General features: G+C 36.0%; 2 protein-coding genes across 3 annotated transcripts in view; one reads left to right on the top strand and one right to left on the bottom strand.

The window, feature by feature from the left end:
* Positions 1-21,273, top strand: part of CCDC18 (coiled-coil domain containing 18) — a 216,461-nt gene that overhangs the window by 3,990 nt on the left and 191,198 nt on the right. The window lies entirely within an intron of this gene.
* TMED5 (transmembrane p24 trafficking protein 5) overlaps positions 1-21,273 on the bottom strand; it is a 52,485-nt gene that overhangs the window by 17,183 nt on the left and 14,029 nt on the right. The window contains exons 3-4 of one of the 2 annotated variants that reach the window (XM_055585121.1): positions 20,541-20,724; positions 18,603-18,626 (exon numbers count right to left, since the gene is read on the bottom strand). In XM_055585121.1, the coding sequence (XP_055441096.1) occupies positions 18,603-18,626; positions 20,541-20,724 (208 nt within the window). Of the gene's footprint in view, positions 1-15,408; positions 18,227-18,602; positions 18,627-20,540; positions 20,725-21,273 lie in introns of those variants that run through there. The other variant, XM_055585120.1, reaches the window with a different exon arrangement.

The following is a 21,273-nucleotide window of genomic DNA, read 5'->3' as shown; positions in this document are numbered from 1 at the left end:
CTCTTGAAGGTGCAAAGCAGTTTCAGAATAAAGAGGAAATGCCAAAGAAATGATGAAAATGACTTTGATCTATGATGAGAAGAGAGACATTTTATTATGTCTTTTTCTGTTTAAGATTAAGGAAGTATCATTGTTCTTGACATGAAGTCTTCCCCTGTCACCTTAGTCCTATTCCATTTCCTTGTTTTTGTTATCTGACTTCACAACAGTCCCTTGATTTGAGAGGCTGTATCTCTTTCTTAAGTCCTCAGTAAGTCCGTTGAATAAAACAATTCTCAGCCTTTAGGTTGTGCACTCTTTTTCAGTCAGCATCCTTGAGTTGAGTAATAAACAAGTTTTGTTTTTTTAATTTTTTATGCTTCTGATTTTATAATACATGAGTGGTTGATATTTTTTGAAATCTTGACTTCTGGATAAGTGAGATAAGATTATAATATAAGCCAAAGTAGGTGATTCTTCTGTGGCTCTCTAATCAATGCTAAGATAGTAAAAACTGCATAGCAAAAAAAAAAAAAAAAAAAAAATCAGTGGGCTTGTTAGAGATATACTCTTGGATTCTGGAAGAGATTTGGTGATAAAGGGTGGCAGGATTCAAAACTCTTCCTCCATAAAACTAGATGAATTCAATAGACTTTGCCTTTCCAAAAAGATGTTAAGAGTTGGCTAATGCCGTCTGTGCATTATGAAAAAGTGAAAGTGTTAGTTACTCAGTCATATCTGACTATGACTCTGCCCCATGTACTGTATGTAGCCTGCCAGCCTCCTCTCTCCCTGGAATTCTCCAGGCAAGAATACTGGAGTGGGTTGCCATTCCCTTTTCCAGGAGATCCTCCTGACCCAGGGATTGAATCCCCTGGTCTCCCATATTGCAGGCAGATTCTTTACCATATGGGTCACCAGGGAAGCCCAGTGCATTATGGGAAAGAGAAGTAAGGTTTTGTCCAGTTTGCACTTGGCATATAATAACAAAGTTATTTTAGAGAATAGCAAATTGACATGGTGTTACTCCATGCATATATTCAATAATCATAAAAGTAGTATAAAGGCATAGATAGGAGGTGGTATTTCAGTCAGAGCAATAATTCCATATTAATTCTCTTGAGTTTACAGGTTATTAAATGAATATAAGAATTGAATAGTACTTTTTAGTACTTTAAGTGCTAAAATTATGTGATTGCAATTGAACTTTAAAATGCCAAGCTTCAGAAGATCATAATTTCTAATGAAATAGTTGTTTTACCAAATTCATGTAATTGTATATCAGCTAAATTTGGTTTATTATATTGGCTAAATAAGTCAGGAAAATGTGTAAAATAAATTACCTATGTGCTCTATTGTCTTTATGTGGAAGGTATAATTTAATATGTCTTAGTAGGGTTAAACTCTTGAGTTTTTGAAAAATTTTTAAATAAGTTTTTAAAACTTGAAAATATTTTAAAAATAGGTTTTTACTTACAAAGTAGTACTTAAAGACTGATGTTTTAAAATTTAATATGCATTTATTTGGGGCTCCTTTCTAGAGAAACTGTGTCTGTTGTTAAGCTTGGCTATAATAAAATTTTATCTAATTGAAAATGCCACTGCCATAGGGAAGTCAGGAGATACCTGGAGTAACAGGCAGGTTTGGCCTTGGAGTACAGAATGCATCAGGGCAGAGGCTTAACAGAGTTTTGCCAAGAGAATGTGCTGGTCATAGCAAACATCTTCTTCCAACAACACAAGAGGTGACTCTACACATTGACATCACCAGATGGTCGATACCAAAGTCAGATTGATTATCTTCTTTGCAGCCAAAGATGGATAAGCTCTCTACAGCCAGCAGAAACAAGACTGGGAGCTGACTGTGGCTCAGGACATGAACTCCTTATTGCAAAATTTAGACTTAAATTGAAGAACATAGGGAAAACCACTAGGTCATTCAGGTATGACCTAAATCAGATTGCTTATGATTATACAGTGGAAGTGACAAAGAGATTCAGGGGAAATTAGATCTGATTGAGTGAAGAACTATGGAACAGAGATTTGTAACACTGTATAGGAAGTACTTTGGCCACCTCATGCGAAGAGTTGACTCATTGGAAAAGACTCTGATGCTGGGAGGGATTGGGGGCAGGAGGAGAAGGGGACGACAGAGGATGAGATGGCTGGATGGCATCACTGACTCGATGGACATGAGTCTGAGTGAACTCTGGGAGTTGGTGATGGACAGGGAGGCGTGGTGTGCTGCGATTCATGGGGTCGCAAAGAGTTGGACGCGACTGATCTGATCTGATCTGATAGGAAGCAGTGATCAAAACCATGCCCAAGAAGAAGAAATGCAAAAAGGCAAAATGGTTGTCGGAGGAGGCCCTACAAATAGCTGAGAGAAGAGAAGCAAAATGCAAAGGAGAAAAGGAAAGATAAACCCATCTGAATGCAGAGTTCCAAAGAATAGCAAGGAGAGTTAAGAAAGCCTTCTTAAATGAACCATGCAAAGAAATAGAGGAAGACAATAGAATGGGAAAGACTAGAGAGATTTCTTTAAGAAAATTAGAGACACCAAGGGAACATTTAATGGAAAGATGAGCACAATGAAGGACAGAAGCAGTATGGACCTAACAGAAGCAGAAGATATTAAGAGGCGGCAAGAATACCCAGAACTGTACAAAAAAGGTCTTAATGACCTGGATAACCATAATGGTGTGATCACTTACCTAGAGCCAGATATCCTGGAATGTGAAGTCAAGTGATCTTTAGGAAGCATTACTATGAACAGAGCTAGTGGATGTGGTGGAATTCCTCCTGAGCCATTTCAAATCCTAAAAGATCATGCTGTGAAAGTGCTGCAGTCAGTATGCCAGCAAATTCTGAAACTCAGCAGTGGCCACGGGACTAGAAAAGGTCAGTTTTCATTCCAATCCCAAAGAAAGGGAATGCCAAAGAATGTTCAGACTACTGCACAATTGCACTTTTACATGCCAGTAAGGGAATGCTCAAAATCCTTTAAGCTAGGCTTCAACAGTACATGAACTGAGAACTTGCCAGATGTACAAGCTGGATTTAGAAAAGGCAGAGGAAACCGAGATAAAATTGCCAACATCAGTTGGATTATAGAAAAAGCAAGGGAATTCCTGAAAAACAACTACTTCTGTCTCATTGACTACTCTAAAGCCTTTGTGTGGATCATAACAAACTGGAAAATTCTTAAAGAGATGGGAGTACCAGACCACCTTACCTGTCTCCTGAGAAATCTGTATGCATGTCTAATAAGAAGCAACAGTTAGAACAGGACATGGAACAACAGACTGGTTCACAATTGGGAAAGGAGTATGTCAAGGCTGTATGTTGTCATCCTGCTTATTTAACTTAGAAGCAGAGTACATACATCATGCAGAATGCCAGATTAGATGAAGTACAAGCTGGAATCAAGATTGCCAGGAGAAATATCAATAAGCTCAGATATGCAGATGGCACCACCCTTACGGCCGAAAGCAAAGAGGAACTAAAGAGCCTCTTGATGAAAGTGAAAGAGGAGAGTGAAAAAGCTGGCTTAAAACCCAACATTCCAAAAACTAAGGTCATAGCATCCAGTCCAATCACTTCATGCCAGATAGACGGAGGAAAATGGAAACAGTGACTGACTGTATTTTCTTGGTCTCCAAAGTCACTGTGGACAGCGATGAAGTTAAGACCCTTGCTCCCAGGATGAAAAGCTATGACAGACCTAGATAGCATATTAAAAAGCAGAGACAGTCACTTTGCCTACAAAGTCCATATAGTCAAAGCCATGGTTTTCCCAGGAGTCATGTATGTTTATGCGAGTAGGACCATGAAGAAGGCTGAGTGCCAAAGAATTGATGCTTTGGAACTGTGGTGTAGGAGAAGACTCGTGAGAGTCCTTTGGATTGCAAAGGTTGCAAATCAGTCAATAATAAAGGAAGTCAACCCTGAAATTTCATTGGGAGGACTGATGCTGAAGCTGAAAATACTTTGGCCATCTGATGCAAAGAGCTTACTCACTGGAAAAGACACTGATGCTGGAAAGGATTGAGGGCAGGAGGAGAAGTGGGTGACAGAAGATGAGATGGTTGGATGGTATCACCGACTCAGTGGACATGAGTTTGAGCAAACTCCAGGAGATAGTGAAGGACAGGAAAGCCTGACGTGTTGCAGACTATGGGGTCGCAAAGAGTTGGACACAACTGAGCCACTGACAACAACAACAGTAGGTAAACAGATTAACAGATTATGCAATTATTTATATTTTTAATTTAAGGAATTTGGTGGTGTTTTAGGATCATTGAACTTATTTTAGTGTTACTTTAAGCACAGTGAGAAAAGCAAAAGTTGGATAACTTGAAGCCTGATACAAGGGTTAAAGGGTACTGCTGGGTTAAATTTTCTAAATAGTAAACAAAATATTGACCTATTCCTAATATTAAGTTACATAGAAAATTTGCACCTTCACCATTCAGAAGATAAAGATTTATATTGTAGTGAAAATAACTTCATGAAACAAAACTTACATCAAGATCCTTAATTACATCTGCAAAGCCATGTTTCCAAATAAGTTCACATTCACTTCACAAAGGTACTTGAAGTTAGGACTTCTGTCTTCTGGCGGGACTCAATTCAAAGGTTTATTATAGGATTTTTATAGTAGTATTACAGGATGTGTTTTGTACTCCCAGTTCTTGAAAATGGTTTTTCAAGCCATTTTATATTATTATTATTGTTTATTTAAATGCAGGAATTAGGTTTTTAAGAGAAAAATGAAATATTATGAGTCCTGCTCTGAATTCTTAAATTATGGAGGGCACAGACCTAAATAAAACTAAACTTGAGTTCAAATATGATAGGTACTATGGAATATTGGTACAAAGTTCATAAGAACTTAGAACAAATCTAAGAAGCATTTAGGAAGGACTTACTGAATGGACTTCCATTTGAATTTGGCTTTAAGGATGATAGGACTTTTAAAAAATTTGTTTAAGTATATTTACAGTGTGTTAATTTCTTCTGTATTGTAAAGTGATTCAGTTATACATATTCTTTTTCATATTCTTCTCCATTATTGTTCACTACAGGATATCAAATATAGTATATAGTAGAACCTTGTTTATCCATTATATAAATAAGATAGTTTGTATCTGCTAATCCCAGACTCCCAGTCTATCCCATGGATGATAGGATTTTGATTGGCCAAAATATAGTAGGATAAGAAACAGCATAAATAAATTCAAGGAGATTTTTGGTAGGGGGTGTGGGAGTTCAGTGGGCATACTTTAGAGAATGGTACAGTATTGGACCAGGGTTCATGTCCCTGTTAGGGCGCAGCTTTGTTTGGGCTTCCCTGGTGGCTTAGAGGGTAAAGCCTCTGCCTGCAGTGTGGGAGTCCTGGGTTCAATCCCTGGCTTGGGAAGATCCCATGGCAAGGGAAATCACAAGCCACTCAGTACTCTTGGCCTAGAAAATTCCATGGATGGAGGAGCCTGATAAGCTACAGTCCATGAGATTGCAAAGAGTCGTACACTATTGAGCAACTTCACAGTATTGGAGAGTTCAGGATATAAAATGTGAGAATTAAGCAACATATGCAAACAACATATGACTACAGGTATCCAAATATGTGCTATATTGCTGGAGAAATGAGATTAGTTTGGATGTAATATTTGTTAGGTTGTACTTTAAAGGATGAATTAAATAGAGGCTTCAGGAGAGAAAAGCTAAGTTCAAAATGAGGGAGCAGGGTCAGAATAGGCCTGGAGTTGAGAATGAACATTTCAATATTTGAGTGCCTAATATTTTCCAAGATACTTGTTGTTGAGTTGCCCAGTCGCATCTGCCCCTTTGCAACCCCGTGGACTGCAGCAACGCCAGGCCTCTCTGTCCTTCACCATTTTCTGAAGTTTGCCCAAGTTCATGTCCATTGCATTGGTGATGCTATCCAGCCATCTCATCCTCTGACGTCCTCTTCTCCTGCCCTCAATCTTTCCCAGCATCAGGAACTTTTCTGAGTCAGCTGTTCTCATCATATGGCCAAAATACTGGAGTTTCAGCTTCAGCATCAGTCCTTCCAACAAGTATTCAGGGTTGATTTCTCTTAAGATTGACTGGTTTGATCTCCTTGCTGTTCAAAGGACTCAGAAGTCTTATGCAGCACCACAGTTCGAAAGCATCAATTCTTCGATGCTCTGCCTACTTTATGATCTGGCTCATAACCATTCTTGACCACTGTGAAGACCATAGACTTGACTATACAGACCTTGTTGGCAGAGTAATGTCTCTGCTTTTCAACACACTGTCTAGGTTTGTCATCGCTTTCCTGCCAAAAAGCAAAACGTCTTCTGATTTCATAGCTACAGTCACCATCCTCAGTGATTTTAGAGCCCAAGAAGAGGAAATTTGTTCCAAGACAATACCAGGAGAAAAATGTGAAGTAGGTACAGTTACCTTCTCCTCTTAATGGGAAGCTTAGAATGTGTATGTTCACAAGTGTCAGGAATGGCAAGAGCATTTAAGGAGAGAGAGAAAGAGTGATTACTTTTGCCTGGGGCCTGGCTGAGGAGTAATTTGGGAAAAGAGATTATTAGGAAAGACTTCATAAAGGAATTTAAACTGGAGCATGAATAATCGGGATCTGTAGAGAAGAACACACTAAGGCATTCTGCAGTGTAGGCAGAATAAGCAAAAGCTTTAAACGCACATAGAAGAGGATAGTGGAGTTTGATTAGTGTGTGGCATAGTTTAGGTTGGAAATTATCTGGATTCTGATGGGAGTGTGGTTCTAAAGTATATTTTACAATTAATTTGGCACTGGGATGTAGGATGAATTAGAGGGAATTGATAAGAGGTGCAGAGCCAGCTAGGGCTAGGTAAATCTGAGGTAGGAGCAGCAGTGGGGGTTGTTAGAGAAGTTGAATTAGCTGACAATACTTGAGCAGATCTTGGGTCTTTAAGATTTGAGAACCTGGAGGCTAGTGATGTCATTAAATAGGAGCAGGTGTATTGGGGGAGCAGTGGAGCAGTAAGGAAGACAGGCTTGATTTAAAGAAAAGGTTGCTACTTGGAAGTAGTAGGAGAAGTGGGATAGGATGAGGTTATGGAACAAAGCTAGTTTTCTATAGCTGCTGCTTGCACCAGGCATTGACTAGAAGCTTCTGCTCTTTATTGTTAAGCATTTGCTCTTCATTCTTTGAGCAATGACCTAATTTCTTTGCTTCATAGAACATTCAGATTTCTTCATAGTGGTACTGTGGCAGGTATGTTCAAAATTTTTAATAAAAATGTAAGTCTTACATGTTATCACAGAATAAAAATAATTAGAGCAGATTTTAGGTATTGAACAAAAGAAAGCAAGTAATACATAGTGGGAAACCATTGTGTTGTTTTCTTTAAAATCTTATTCTAAAGCAAAAGCACTTGGAAGTGTTTTCAAGAGAAGACTTTCTGGGGCTTTCAAGGTGGATATTATCTATACTGGAGATTCAAAAGTCCATGCTTTTAAATAGTGTTACACAAAAAAACAGGTGGTAATAAAATCAAACCTGAAAATATTTTTTAAAAAGAATGATTAAAAAACGGGCTTCCCTGGTGCCTCGGACGGTAATGTGAAAATGTTGATAGTTTGAGTTTTAACAAGAATGAGGTAAAGACTGTTCAGGGAAGAAAACTGTCAATACTACCTTGACTATTAATAAGTTATTCAGCGTGATGAATAAAAATGTCAGATGGTTTTGTTGGCTAACTCTGAAAAGCAGCCTTAAAATATTTCAGGTAGTTACTGAAGGTGACCTCTTTAAAGAATTGAACTTGTGTTTTGGTATTGAGAAATAGAAACAAGTTTAAAAAATGACAAGCATTTGCTACAGTCTAGTAGTAGTAATAATTGGAAACTAGTTAAATAGTACATTCAACAGGCAGTTCATTCCCTTCATAAGGAATCTGCAATATTCTGCAGTTATGGATTTTCTTAAGGGCTTTCCTGGTAGCTCAGATGGTAAAGAATCTGCCTGCAATTTAAGAGACCAGGGAATCGATCCCTGGGTCGGTAAGATCCCCTGGAGAAGGGAATGGCAACCCACTCCGGTATTCTTGTCTGGAGAATTCCATGGACAGAGTCTATGGGGTTTCAGAGTTGGACACGACTGAGTGACTGCCACACACACAACATGGATTTTACTGTAATAGAAATTGTATCTGGGGTTAAAAGTGTTCCTTCATCCAAATCTGACTTGGAGGAAATAATGCTAATTTGTTTCTCATGTATTACTTTTCTCCTCCTTGTTGTTGTGTATTAGCTGGCAACAAAAGGGAGAATTAGTGAAGTGGTTTCAAGAAATTGAAGATGTGGTTTAGATGAAAGGGGCAATGACTGGGAAGAATGGTGGTAGTAGATGAGAAAAACAGAGGAAATCCTTGTTATTTTTTTCCCCTAAGTGAAAACGCTTTACAGTTTTCTAGCTATGATATAAAAACACTTGCGTGAACAATTAAGGTAACATAAAACTTAACATAGTTCTGAAACTCCTCCAGGTTCTATAATCCAGAGCTAATGGTATATAAGCCTTATCCTTCAAGACTTTGTATCCGTTTCTGTTTTTACTGAAAGAGGATTGTGTTTTACACTTCACAGACTTTTTACTTAATCATAGTGTGCCTTATCTTTCCACTAGCAAATACTGGTTCTAGATATTGTGCTGGGTGCAGTAGATACAAGAGATGTTCTCTGCCTTTAGAGATTATAGTCTTGTAGAGGGTTCTTATAATTCTGATACGGTATGAAGAGTGATTTGAAGGGGAAGTGTAGAGGGTTATACCATAGAGGGATACCCAATAAGGGTTACACACATAAGAAGGATACACCATGAGTTTAAGGAATTTGGCTAAACTTCTTGGAGCAATGAAAGACAAAGCTGACTTGGAAAAATTAGTAGCTGATATTTCCTGAGTACTAACTACTCTTCCCTCCAGGTGAACCATCATCTCTTTCAAGGTAGATTCTTTTTTTTTTTTTTTTTTAATTATTTTTATTTTTGGTTGCACTGGGTCTTTGGTGCTACGCACGGGCTTTCTGTAGTTGAGGTGAGTGGGGGCTATTCTTCGTTGTGGTGCACAGGCTTCTTGTTGCAAAGCCTTCTGTTGTTGCAGAGCACGGGCTCTAGGCCTGTGGGCTTCAGTAGTTGCCGTGTACAGCTTCAGGGCTTGAGGGCTCCAGTAGTTTTGGCATGTGGGCTTAGTTGCTGCGGGGCATGTGGAGTCTTCCTGGAGCAAGGATCAAACCCATGTCCCCTGCATTGACAGGTGGATTCTTATCCACTGCACCACCAAGGAAATCCTAAAGACAGATTCTTTGCTTTTCTATTCTCCAAAGTTCTAGTTATAGTAATGCTCAAATTTTTCTTATTCTAAGATGCTAAACTGTCTTGGGTATATTGTGATGAGTGTAACTTGTATTAGAGGCTACAGGGCTACAAAAGTATTGTATTCTGTCTTCCCTTGGGTGTCTGAAAGGAAATATATTATCACAGGAGAGTATGGGCCATCTCCATAATGTTTTCTAGCCTTTACTGGTTCCTCATTCTAAACAAAGTGACCTTTTTCATTCTTTGCTCCTTTGCTGTTTGTCCAAGGGATAATGAAGGAGTAATTGCCAGCATTTTTATTTTTAAATTTATGTCCTTTTGGCATTTAAGAGTTTACAGTGGTTTGTGTTATAATTAATAAGTTGCTTCCTAGTTGCATATCCTGTATATGCCTTAATTCTAAGATCCTTTATAGCAAAAAAGGAGTTGTTACCTTTATAGAGGAAGGGATCAGTTATCCACTGTGTAATGCCATGATTGTCCACTGAAAAGTTAGCATTTGAAAAAGTCAAGGATAGCTTCTCTGTTGAAATTCACAGAATGATGGTTTTACAACATTGGGGAATTAGGTGTAATCTTTCCATGGCAGTATTCTAATAACCACTTCATCATGGTATAACTTCTATTGGATGCACAAGCTGGAATCGAGATTGCTGGGAGAAAGATCAATAACCTCAGATATGCAGATGACACTACCCTTATGGCAGAAAGTGAAGAGGAACTAAAGAGCCTCTTGATGAATGGGAAAGAGGTGAGTGAAAAAGCTGGCTTAAAACTTAACGTTCAAAAAAATGGAGAACATGGCATCCGGTCCCATCACTTTATGGCAGATAGATGGGGAAACAATGAAAACAGTGACAGACTTTATTTTCCTGGGCTCCAAAATCACTGCAGATGGTGACTGCAAGCCATGAAATTAAAAGACACTTAACTTCTTGGAAGAAAAGGTATGACCAATCTAGACAGCGTTTTAAAAAGCAGCAAATACTGCTTTACTTTGGCAACAAAGGTCCGTCTAGTCAAAGCTCTGTTTTTTCAGCAGTCACGACTGAGCAACTTCACTTTCACTTTTCACTTTCATGCATGGGAGAAGGAAATGCCCACCCACTCCAGTATTCTTGCCTGGAGAATCCCAGGGATGGCAGAACCTGGTGGGGTGCCATCTGTGGGGTCGTACAGAGTCGGGCACGACTGACATGACTTAGCAGCAGCAGCATGTCTTGATGTGAGAGTTGAACCATAAAAGAAGGCTAATTGCTGAAGAATTGATGCTTTTGAACTGTGGTGTTGGAGAAGACTCTTGAGTCCCTTGGACAAGATCAAACCAGTCAATCCTAAAAGAAATCAGTCCTGAATATTCATTGGAAGGACTGATGCTAAAGCTGAAGCTATAGTACTTTGGCCACCTGATGTGATAGAACTGACTCCTTAGAAAAGACCCTGATGCTGGGAAAGACTGAAGGCAGGAGGAGAAGGGGATGACAGGATGAGATGGTTGGATGGCATCACCGACTTGATGGACATGAGTTTGAGCAAGCTTCGACAGTTGGTGATGAATAGGGAAGCCTGGCGTGCTGCAGTTCATGGGGTCTCAGGGAGTCGGACACAACTGAGTGAAAGATCTGAATTGAACTGAACATACTGGACAGAATTTTAGAAAATGGAATTGCTCTAAAAAGGAAAAAGGTTGACTTGACTCTTCTTTCATATTTCATGTCAAAATGATCAGGCTCAATTCCTTAAGAGCCTTGAAGAATATAGTATTTCACCTGCTGATAACTAAATTCTTTAAGAACTGTTCAGTTCAGTCACTCAGTTGTGTCTGACTCTTTGCGACCCCATGAATCACAGCACGCCAGGCCTCCCTGTCCATCACCAATTCCTGGAGTTCACTCAAACTCAAGTCCATCGAGTCGGTATGCCATCCAGCCATCTCGTCCTCTGTCGTCCCCTTCTCCTCCTGCCCTCAATCCCTCCCAGCATCAGGGTCTTTTCCAGTGAGTCAACTCTTCGCATGAGGTGGCCAAAGTATTGGAGTTTCAGCCTCAGCATCAGTCCTTCCAGTGAACACCCAGGACTGGTCTCCTTTAGGATGGACTGGTTGGATCTCCTTGCAGTCCAAGGGACTCTTAAGAGTCTTCTCCAACACCACAGTTCAGAAGCATCAATTCTTCGGCGCTCAGCTTCTATACATGACCACTGGAAAAACCATAGCCTTAACTAGACGGACTTTTGTTGGCAAAGTAATGTCTCTGCTTTTTAATATGCCGTCTAGATTGGTCATAACTTTTCTTCCAAGTAGTAAGTGTCTTTTAATTTTCTGGCTGCAATCACCATCTGCAGTGATTTTGGAGCCCCCAAAAATAAAGTCTGACACTTTCCACTGTTTCCGCATCTATTTGCCATGAAGTGATGGGACAGGATGCCACGATCTTCGTTTTCTGAATGTTGAGCTTTAAGCCAACTTTTCCACTCTCCTCTTTCACTTTCATCAAGAGGCTTTTTAGTTCCTCTTCACTTTCTGCCATAAGGCTGGTGTCATCTGCATATCTGAGGTTATTGATCTTTCTCCCGGCAATCTTGATTCCAGCTTGTGCTTCTTCCAGCCCAGCGTTTTCTCATGATGTACTCTGCATAGAAGTTAAATAAGCAGGGTGACAATATACAGCCTTGACGTACTCCTTTTCCTATTTGGAACCAGTCTGTTGTTCTGTGTCCAGTTCTAACTGTTGCTTCTTGACCGATACCTAAAATGACACTCGTATTTTCTTTTTTATAAAATATACATATTTATCTGTCTGTGCCAGGTCTTAGTTACAGCTTGCAAACTCTTAGTTGTGTCATGTGGGATCTAGTTCCTTGACCAGGGATTGAACCTGGGCCCCCTCATTGGGAGCGTTGAAGCACTAGCTACTGGACCAGCAGGAGAGTCCTGACAATTTGATTTTTTCAATGAGAATATTTTGGTTCTACTTAGTATGAAGTTAAATTATTTTATTTATTCCTGGGCTCATTCAGAAGTATGTATATATAGAACACAGTAATGTCTCTTGCAGTATAAAATTCACCTGCCTCATTTTTAAGTTTTTATTTTTTAATAATTATAGATTTACAAGAAATTGCAAAAAGAAAAAAGGGAGTTCCTGTATACTTTTCATATATTCCAATGGTGATATTAGCTTAATAGTAGAATATTTAGTACAGAAAATTGACATTGGTACAATCCAGTTTATTCAGATTTCACCAGTTTTACAGACACGCATTTGTATGTGTGTATATAGCTCTGTGAATTTTATATTGTGTTAGATTTGTGTAACTGTCACTATCAAGACTGAATTGTTTCACCACAAAGCTGCCAGTTTTAGCTATCTCTTTCCTCCATACCGTGTGTGACCCTTTATGATTTTTCCCCTCAACCATAATTCCTTTTAAGTCTACCCAAATTATTGCATGTATCAATAGTTTATTCTGTTTACTGCTGCTCAGTATTCCATAGTATGGATGTACCAACGTTTAACTGTTCACTCTTTAAAAGAAAATTTGGGTTATTTCCAGTTTGGAACTATTACAAATGAAGTTGCTGTGTCTGTGTATACAGGTTTTTATTTGAGCATATGGTTTCATGTATCGGGGTGTGTCCAGGAGTATAAATGCTGGGTTGCATGGTAAGTGCATGTGTAGTTTTAAAAGAAATGGCCCAAATATTTTTGGAGTGACTCTACCATTTTATATCCCACTTAGCAGTTTAATTGTGAGTTAATGTGTCTTGCATCCTTGCCTAGCATTTGGTGTTGTAACTTTTTAAAATTTTAGCCTTTCTGGTATAGTGATACCTCATTTTGTTTTTAACTGGAATTATCCTAATGGCTAATGATTTTAAAATTATTTTCATGTGCTTATTTGCCATCCATATATTTTCACTGAAATGTCCATTCATGTCATTTGCCCATTTCTAATTGAACTGCTTTATTTTTTTAACTGTTGGGACTTTGAGAATTCTTTAATATTCTAGTCTTTTGGATATATGATTTGCTCCTATTTTTCCCCTTCAGTAGCTTATTTTTTCATCCCCTTAGTAGGTCATGGAGCAAAAGTTTTACTTTTGATGAGGTCCAATTTTTCCTTTTATGGGTCATATATTAGGTGTCAAGTATGGAACCTCTTTGTCTAGCCCTAAGTCTTAAAGATTTTTCTCATATTTTTTTCCCAAAAAGCATTCTAGTTTTAACATTTAAGTTCATGTTTTCACCTATGTTTGACCCAGTTGCTCCAGCACTTTTTGTTTAAAAGGCTGTCTTTCCCCTATTGAATTACTTTTGTACCTTTGTTAAAAATCAGTTTGACTTGTTTTGGTGTATTCTAGAATGTCTGTTCTATTGATCCACGTCTCTATCCCTCCACCAGTACCACACTGTGTTGATTTAAGTATCAATATAGGTAGACTTTATTCTTTTTCAAAACTGTCCTTTTCTTTTGCCTTTCCATTCCGTATAAATTTTAGAATATGCTTGTCCTTGTCTACAAAAAAACCTTGCTAGATTTTATAAGAATTATGTTAAATTTATAGATCAGTTTAGGAAGAATTGACTTTTTTATGTTGAGCCTTCTCACCTTTGAATATGGTATGTTTCTCCATTTATTTAGGTCTTTCTTTTACCAGGCATTTGATAACTTTTATCATACTGATCCTGTACATGTTTTGTTTCTTTAGAGTGATTATAAATGGTATTGTGTTTTGAATTTCTCTTCTGCTTTTTAATACCAAGCAAGAATTCAGCAAAACAGAACTCTACAAATGTGTCTTTTGAAGCTCTGGCCCTTTCAGCTTTCTCCTACCACTAATATTACTTAGTGCTTTAAAAAATTGAAATAAAAACAGAATATTTAGTTTTATTAGTCCATCTTTCCATTTTATCCCAATGTAGAAATAATCCCTTTTATGTCTAATCATTATTGCCACTTGGAAACTAAGATTGGGGAGTTGTTGCTTGCTTTATTTATAAGGGAGTTCATTTCACTGTTGGATAAAAGATTCTCACTGTTCACTTTGCTGTTGATTCATAGACATTGAAGACCTAACTTTTTCCCCTGCCCTGCATTTTCTCACCTTTGCTTCTCAATGCAGGGATCTAGCATCCATGATATATGCTCATTCTCAGATGCCATCATCTTAGGTCTGGATTCTTTATTCTGTCATTCTCCCAGATACACATTAAGTGTATGTATACCCAGTGTCCAATGACACAAACCCAGACACCTGAAAGTGATGGTAGTGCGGAACCAGAAAGGTGCCTAAGGAATTCTACTGGTCTGCGGGGGAAAAGTGGCTTGTCTAAATGGTATGAAGGAAATCACCAATAATATACCAACCTTCACTAAGCACTAGATTCTTTTATTTACTCTTTTAACTGAGTTTTAAGATGTAACTTAAAATACTTCTGCAAAGGAGGAAACTGGAGTTGTTTTCTTTTTTAAATATTTATTTGACTATGTTGGGTCTTAGTTGTAGCATATGAGATCTTTGATCTTGGTTATGGCATGCGAATGCTTAGTTACAGCATGTGGGATCTCAGCTCCCTGACCAGGTATTGAACCCTGGCCCCTGCACTTGGAGCAGAGTCTTAGCCACTGAAGTCCTGAAACTGGAGTTTTGATTTCCCAAGTTCACCCAGTTAGCAAATGATCCAAGGATAATGTAAGCACCAGAATCCCAAATTGTGTTAATTAAGATTCTGGAACTAAATTCTAATCCTAAACAATCAATTTTTGTAATAGGGTAGAAGAGTGGAACAAGCTCCCTGAGTACTTATTTAGTATTCCAGACTCTCAGAACTGAATCTTTGCCTGTTTTGAGTACCTTTGAGTACCTCTTAGTTACATGTTTGGGCAGCAGCAGATCAAGTACATACACAAACAGAACTCTACTGAAGGGTAGAATGATTCACAATAAAAAGTGCAGAGAAGTATGGGTTTTCAGTTGGAAGAGAGCACACTTTTAAGATGAAATCAATGAAGGCTTTAAAGATTAGACAGTATTTATAATGACTGGTAGATAAATAAGACATTCTTTGATTGTAATTTTTATTATATATACTCAGCACAGTATTCAATGCTCATTTAATATGGCTGTGTCTGTTCATAAGTATAAAGCATTTGAGCAACACTAATTGTGCATTATTAAATTTCAACTGAAAAACCATTACATGCTGAATCAATATCTTTGAAAATTTCAGATAAAAGAATTTTCTTTGGGGAAGCATACAATTATAGGTATTCAATTTTTGTCAATTTTAGGACATAACAATACTTGAGAAGGATAAACATACATAAAATAAAATGACATTTCAGTTTATACTTTATTTCAATACTATTTCAACCACTTATCTTGACATTCACAGAAAACCAATCATTAAGGATCCAAATGCAAATCATAGTGAAACTCTAGGCCTTAGTTAAATATTTTAGTATTTTAGAAGTTTATATGAGTAAAAAGTAAAGATAAAATAAGCTGTCAAGTGACAGTTTACTCACTTTTAGCATAATTTTAATGTCAAAACTTAATACTACACTAAAACCATATGATGCAGATAAACAATAAGCTTTTAGAAATATTAAAGAATTTAGTTCTTTGCATACAAATTTTACTCTATGGTTAATACAGGTAACATGCTTCTTAAATAATCCGTTTTCACTTTGTCTATAAAAATAAAATTGTCCTCAATATCCCTAAATTTTTTGTTTTCTAAATAAGGCCATTATTAATAGGAAGTTACTGAATCAAAGGTTTAAAAAAATCAGTGGCACAAATCAAATGTAAATGATGTAACAAATCCATTGTTAGGTAAAGAATCAGAGTACAGTAAGTACAGTGACCAGCCACACATAAGAGGTAGAGTTCTTAATCACAGTTTTATAGAAAAGATGCAGTAGTTTATATCTGTACTGTTTTATTAGCTATAGTACTTTATGTTCGGTTCTCATTATTAGTTTATCAGAAGAGGAAAAAGCTCTTGATAAGCAAAAATCTTACTGGCCCTTGTTTTGCATGTGTTATAGGGGCTACTCCTGTACACTTAAAAGCATTTTCTTAGCCAATTAAGGTAATCACCTAAACATGGCATTTATCTCACTTTAAAAAAGCCTCAAAGTTGGGAAATCTAAGTTTCTATTCTTCTCCCAAGAAGAATAGAGGGAAATATATATAAGATGGAGGGAAATATCTCTCATTTTGTACCACTTGATTATAAATTATAGATTAAACCGTTATCTCTGGATATTATTATTGCTTATTAAGAATTCAGCAGTACTAACCAACTGTACTCAGGTTTATCAGTTCATTGTTTTTAACTCTTACATGACATAAACAATATTACAAGTTGGTATAACCTAAAAATTCTGTTTAATTCATTAAGTTACTAGTACTTGATTAAGACATGATGGTAAAGACTATAGGTTGTTCACATATTGAGTGTTGAAACTTCTGTAGGTTTTTGATTCTTATTTGAATGCCAATAAAGTGATCAGAAAGGTCATTTTATGAAAATTACAATAAAAACTAATAAATATTTATACTAGTAGGGCTTAACTGGAAATTAATCTCATGGTTTATATTAGGATTGAGTGATTATGATAAGCCAGTCAGATTCCAGATACTTATAGTTTAAGTAAATTTTATTTTGATATTCTCGTTTCCCTAAATTCTTTTATATTGACTTTGTGTTTTTTTTTAATGATTTTTGAGAACTCAAGATATTTACTTAACTTTAGGTCCAAATTCTTTTAGCAATATTTCCATCACACTGATGGTATTAATGTATCATCCATGTCAGTAAATACATTAAAACTAATGTAACACTATTGATAATATAAAAATAAAGTGATTTCCCCTCATTTAATTTAGAAATCCTATATCTTAAGTTAACTATTAGAGAGAATGTATCCTTACAGAAATTGGGAACGATCTTTATTCACTTCAAAGAGAAAATCTGTCCTATTTTTGATAAGTATGCTTTTAGTATTTTTAAGAATTATTCAAAAAGCCAGCTTTTAGGAATGTAGGCTAGGTATATAAAACTAATACTTTTTGTTAATATTTTAATATATTTGGTTATAAAAAATCCCACATACCTTTTTTTCACAGCTGTGTTTCTATATACATTTAGAAGATACATATGTAAAAAGAGAAAAGTTGAGTTTTTGTTTTCTAAAGATATCCATGATTAGATAATTCTCATGATTTATAGCTTGATACACTGAAAAACTTCTACAATTAATTTGTAATTGCCACATTTACAAAGAAACTTCTGGGTAACAGTCTTCTAAAAACATTGTTCAGTGTTACATTTAGGCCTAAAGTTCATTTATTTAAATCACCTAATGACATTTGCAAAACTTTTGCAAACATAGGAAACTACTGTTATTAACATGGCTTCATTCATTTATACCTGCACAATATTTGCAATACACTTAAGTACAATCGGAACAATAAGATTACTTGCACAGATGAAAGTTAAGCCTTTCCTTTCATATTAAAATTATACTTATTTCACACTTAATGGTAATGCCTAAAAATGTTTTGGAAAAGACTGTTGTTAATGGTCTTGACTGTAACAGTTTATTGCATTTTTCTGCCCCTTTTTGTGAATGTTAAGTACTCTGGAATTTTAAGTTCTACTTTTCCTCTTATCTTCAAATAGACTCTTCAGCATATACACTTGAATGGCTGACACTACAACCATTACCACTAAATTAACCATAGACCAGAAATTGACTCTGTCAAAGTTGCTTTCTTGTATGTTTCGGTCACGTGCTTCAAATGCTCTAAGCAGAGTTTGGATGTGACCACTTTTGCTTAGTCTGGACTTGATGCTGTTGATAGACTCCTGGAGATAAATAAAATAATTTTATTGTAAAAGAATGCTCAGTAATTTTAAGTTAATTTAAAACTGTGCTTCACTGTACTCTTACTAGTTTAATATCCAAAAACAATTTTAATTAAGGGGTAGGTACTACTTAAGATTTACCTAAAGATCTTTACTACATAAAGTTTATGTAATAGTTCTCATGATATGTTTAAATTATTATTTATAATTATTCTAAAAGAGAACAAAGCTACTGGGAATTGAAAATAATACGAAAATATATTTGAGTGCTGCAGTGCCAGTAATTTTACATACATTATCTTGTTAGCCCTAACAACCATAAGAAATGTTTTTATTACAGAAATGTTCCAAGAGTACATTCATAAAACAAGCTTACCAAGATGCAGTCTGAGTTGCACATCTGAAAAAAATTTTTTTAGTAGGGTCCTGGTGAGAAGTGATTTAAAAACTATAAAAGGTTTACATGAATATAAGGTAAAATTGAGATTAGAAATTATGTTAAAGTATCGATGGCATAAGTAAGAAAATAACAAACAGATTTTCCTGTATAGTCACCTTAAAATCCTCATTTAAAAGCAAAAAATATACACAAAATTTCAGAGTGCTCTATTTGTAATGCAATGGTAATCTAGTAATGCAAATATTTTCCAGAAAAATATGAGATTGAGATCCTCAAATGAAAAGACCGTGCATAGTTCTTTTCAATATCAGATGATGACAGTCAAGTATAAAATTGTTTATTCAAGTTTGCTGCTGTGATAAAAAATTTTGATGGGGGAGTATAAATGGAAAAACTCCTGAAAGACACTTTGTTTTTCTTTAACAAAGACTAAGTATTTTAAGCCATATTTAAATCTGAACTTTCTGGTCACTTTGTTTAATTGTGAATGAAGTCAATTTCTTGAGAATTCAGTGAAATATTAGTACTAATAAAATTTACAACTACTTGTATTTTGTACTTGTTGGCAATATAAATTTAAAATGGAAGAATATATTAATATGATTGAAATTTTAAAAATGAGTGGGAAAAAGAGACTATTTCTATCCATAGTAGTGAGACTATGGATGCATCATTTCCATTTTAAGCCAGTTCCTTATCTACAAAATGGAATAAAAGGGGAAAAGGGAGTTTGGAGCTGGACTAATGATAACTAAGTCTTCTTCTGAATCTCAAATTCAACTAAATTTAGTATACATATGAGATGATGAGATCAAAACTGTCATGGTAAATATTCATGGTAATCAAGCTTAATCATTTCAGTTTGTAGTCACAGTTAGCAACAATGTTAAAGGTAAGAAAACTAACACTTACTATTTGCTAGATGCTGTTTTAAGCATTTATAGATATGCCATATCACCTTTCATCCTCACAACTCTAGAGGTGGTATCCCCAAGGGTGATAGGACACCAAGGCTTAGAAGGCTCAGTCACTAAGGAATTACACATATGATATGATCCTTTAATTTTCCGACTCAGCTAACTGATCTTACAATATCTCTTCTTTTATAATTTGATAGTTTTCTTAAGAAACCTCAACATGATCAAAATACCACACTATTAAAAAAAACAGTTCAGGTTATGAGTATTAGAGTTATACATTACATTTTCAAATTTGGAATAATCACATTATTTCTCCTACAGAAAGTTCTGTAACAGGTATATATGCTGTTTATAAATATCGCTGAATAAATTCTATCATTTGATTACCTCTAGTTGTGGCTGAAGGGTAATGACCTTTCTCCCCAACACTGGCAATATAATCATTAGTAAATAGGTTCATATACATGCATATTTCTTTATGCATGTTTATGATAAATAAAGCATAAAGCAACTCAAGCAAAGAAGCTTTTACTCCTGAGGGTAGTAGTAGTTTCTGATAACTACTAGGTTTGGCTGAGTTATGTTAACAGCATTCCCCAAATTAATCAAGTGATACCAAATTTCACATTATAAAATCTGTGTTATGGGGGAAAATTCCTGTATATTTTAAGTATTTAAAAATTACTCAATTTTGTGTGCAAGCATTCTGCAGATCATTACAATCCTCTGTTTCAACATACTAAGTTCTGTATTTAAGAGCATGTGTTCAAATTGGAGTTTCCCTCTCTGTGGTTCTGTGACAGACAATTACCAAATATCCCTAATCCTTAATTTTCCTTATTGGAAAATGGAGTGGATAATCCTCATGGAATTAAGTAAGGACTAGGTAAGAGAATGTAGATAATACCTAACTCAGTGCCTATCACATGGTAAAGTCTCTAGATGTTAGTAACTTTTTATTATTTTATTCTAAAAAAAAAAAAACCATACTGACCAGAATGTCCTCCAGTTTCATATCCAACATATCTGTGCCAGTAATGTATTTCTTCCAGTCCTCTTGTTCTTGCTCCTGTTCTCCCATATTATCCAGGATTAATTCAAAGAAAATCACCTTCTCAGAAATGGTGCTGAATGTATTGTCAAAGCAGAACATGTAATCACCAACTTCAGTCTCTATCCTGTATTAAAAAAAGAAACTGTCCTCAGTTATCTGTACTTCCATCTGGGATCAAAGAAAAAACTATTGTAAAAGAAATAACATGATTTATAATTGGACAGCTTACTGACAGACCTCCATAGTACTGAAAGATAATTTATAATTTCTTTAAAGCAGTAACAGAAAATAGATATTCAAGTACTTGCAATTTAAATGTGCTTGACACTGGAGCAGGATTAAAAACCTAGATAGGATACCTCAGAGTGAACCTTAATATTTATGTATTTAAAGTAATTTATAATGAGTTCAACTCATGGAAACATCACTACAGACCTCCACTTTTGAGATTAATTTGTAAAGTGAGATTTTTTAAAATTTTCAAAACCAATGGATTTTCCTAAATGCTTCATTCTAGGCCCCTTTGGATTAAGTACATAATTATAATACAGTTTACAAAGATTAGGAGTGAGTTCAGTGGTGAAGAACAAGAGCATTACTCATAGTGGCATTACCTTTACTGAATAAATGCCACTCATAACTTAAACAATCTTGATCTTCACATTAAAGATAA

The sequence above is a fragment of the Bubalus kerabau genome, chromosome 6 (genome assembly GCF_029407905.1).
Source record: "Bubalus kerabau isolate K-KA32 ecotype Philippines breed swamp buffalo chromosome 6, PCC_UOA_SB_1v2, whole genome shotgun sequence".
NCBI classification, from domain to species: domain Eukaryota; kingdom Metazoa; phylum Chordata; class Mammalia; order Artiodactyla; family Bovidae; genus Bubalus; species Bubalus kerabau.
This window is presented reverse-complemented; position numbering and strand designations above follow the sequence as displayed.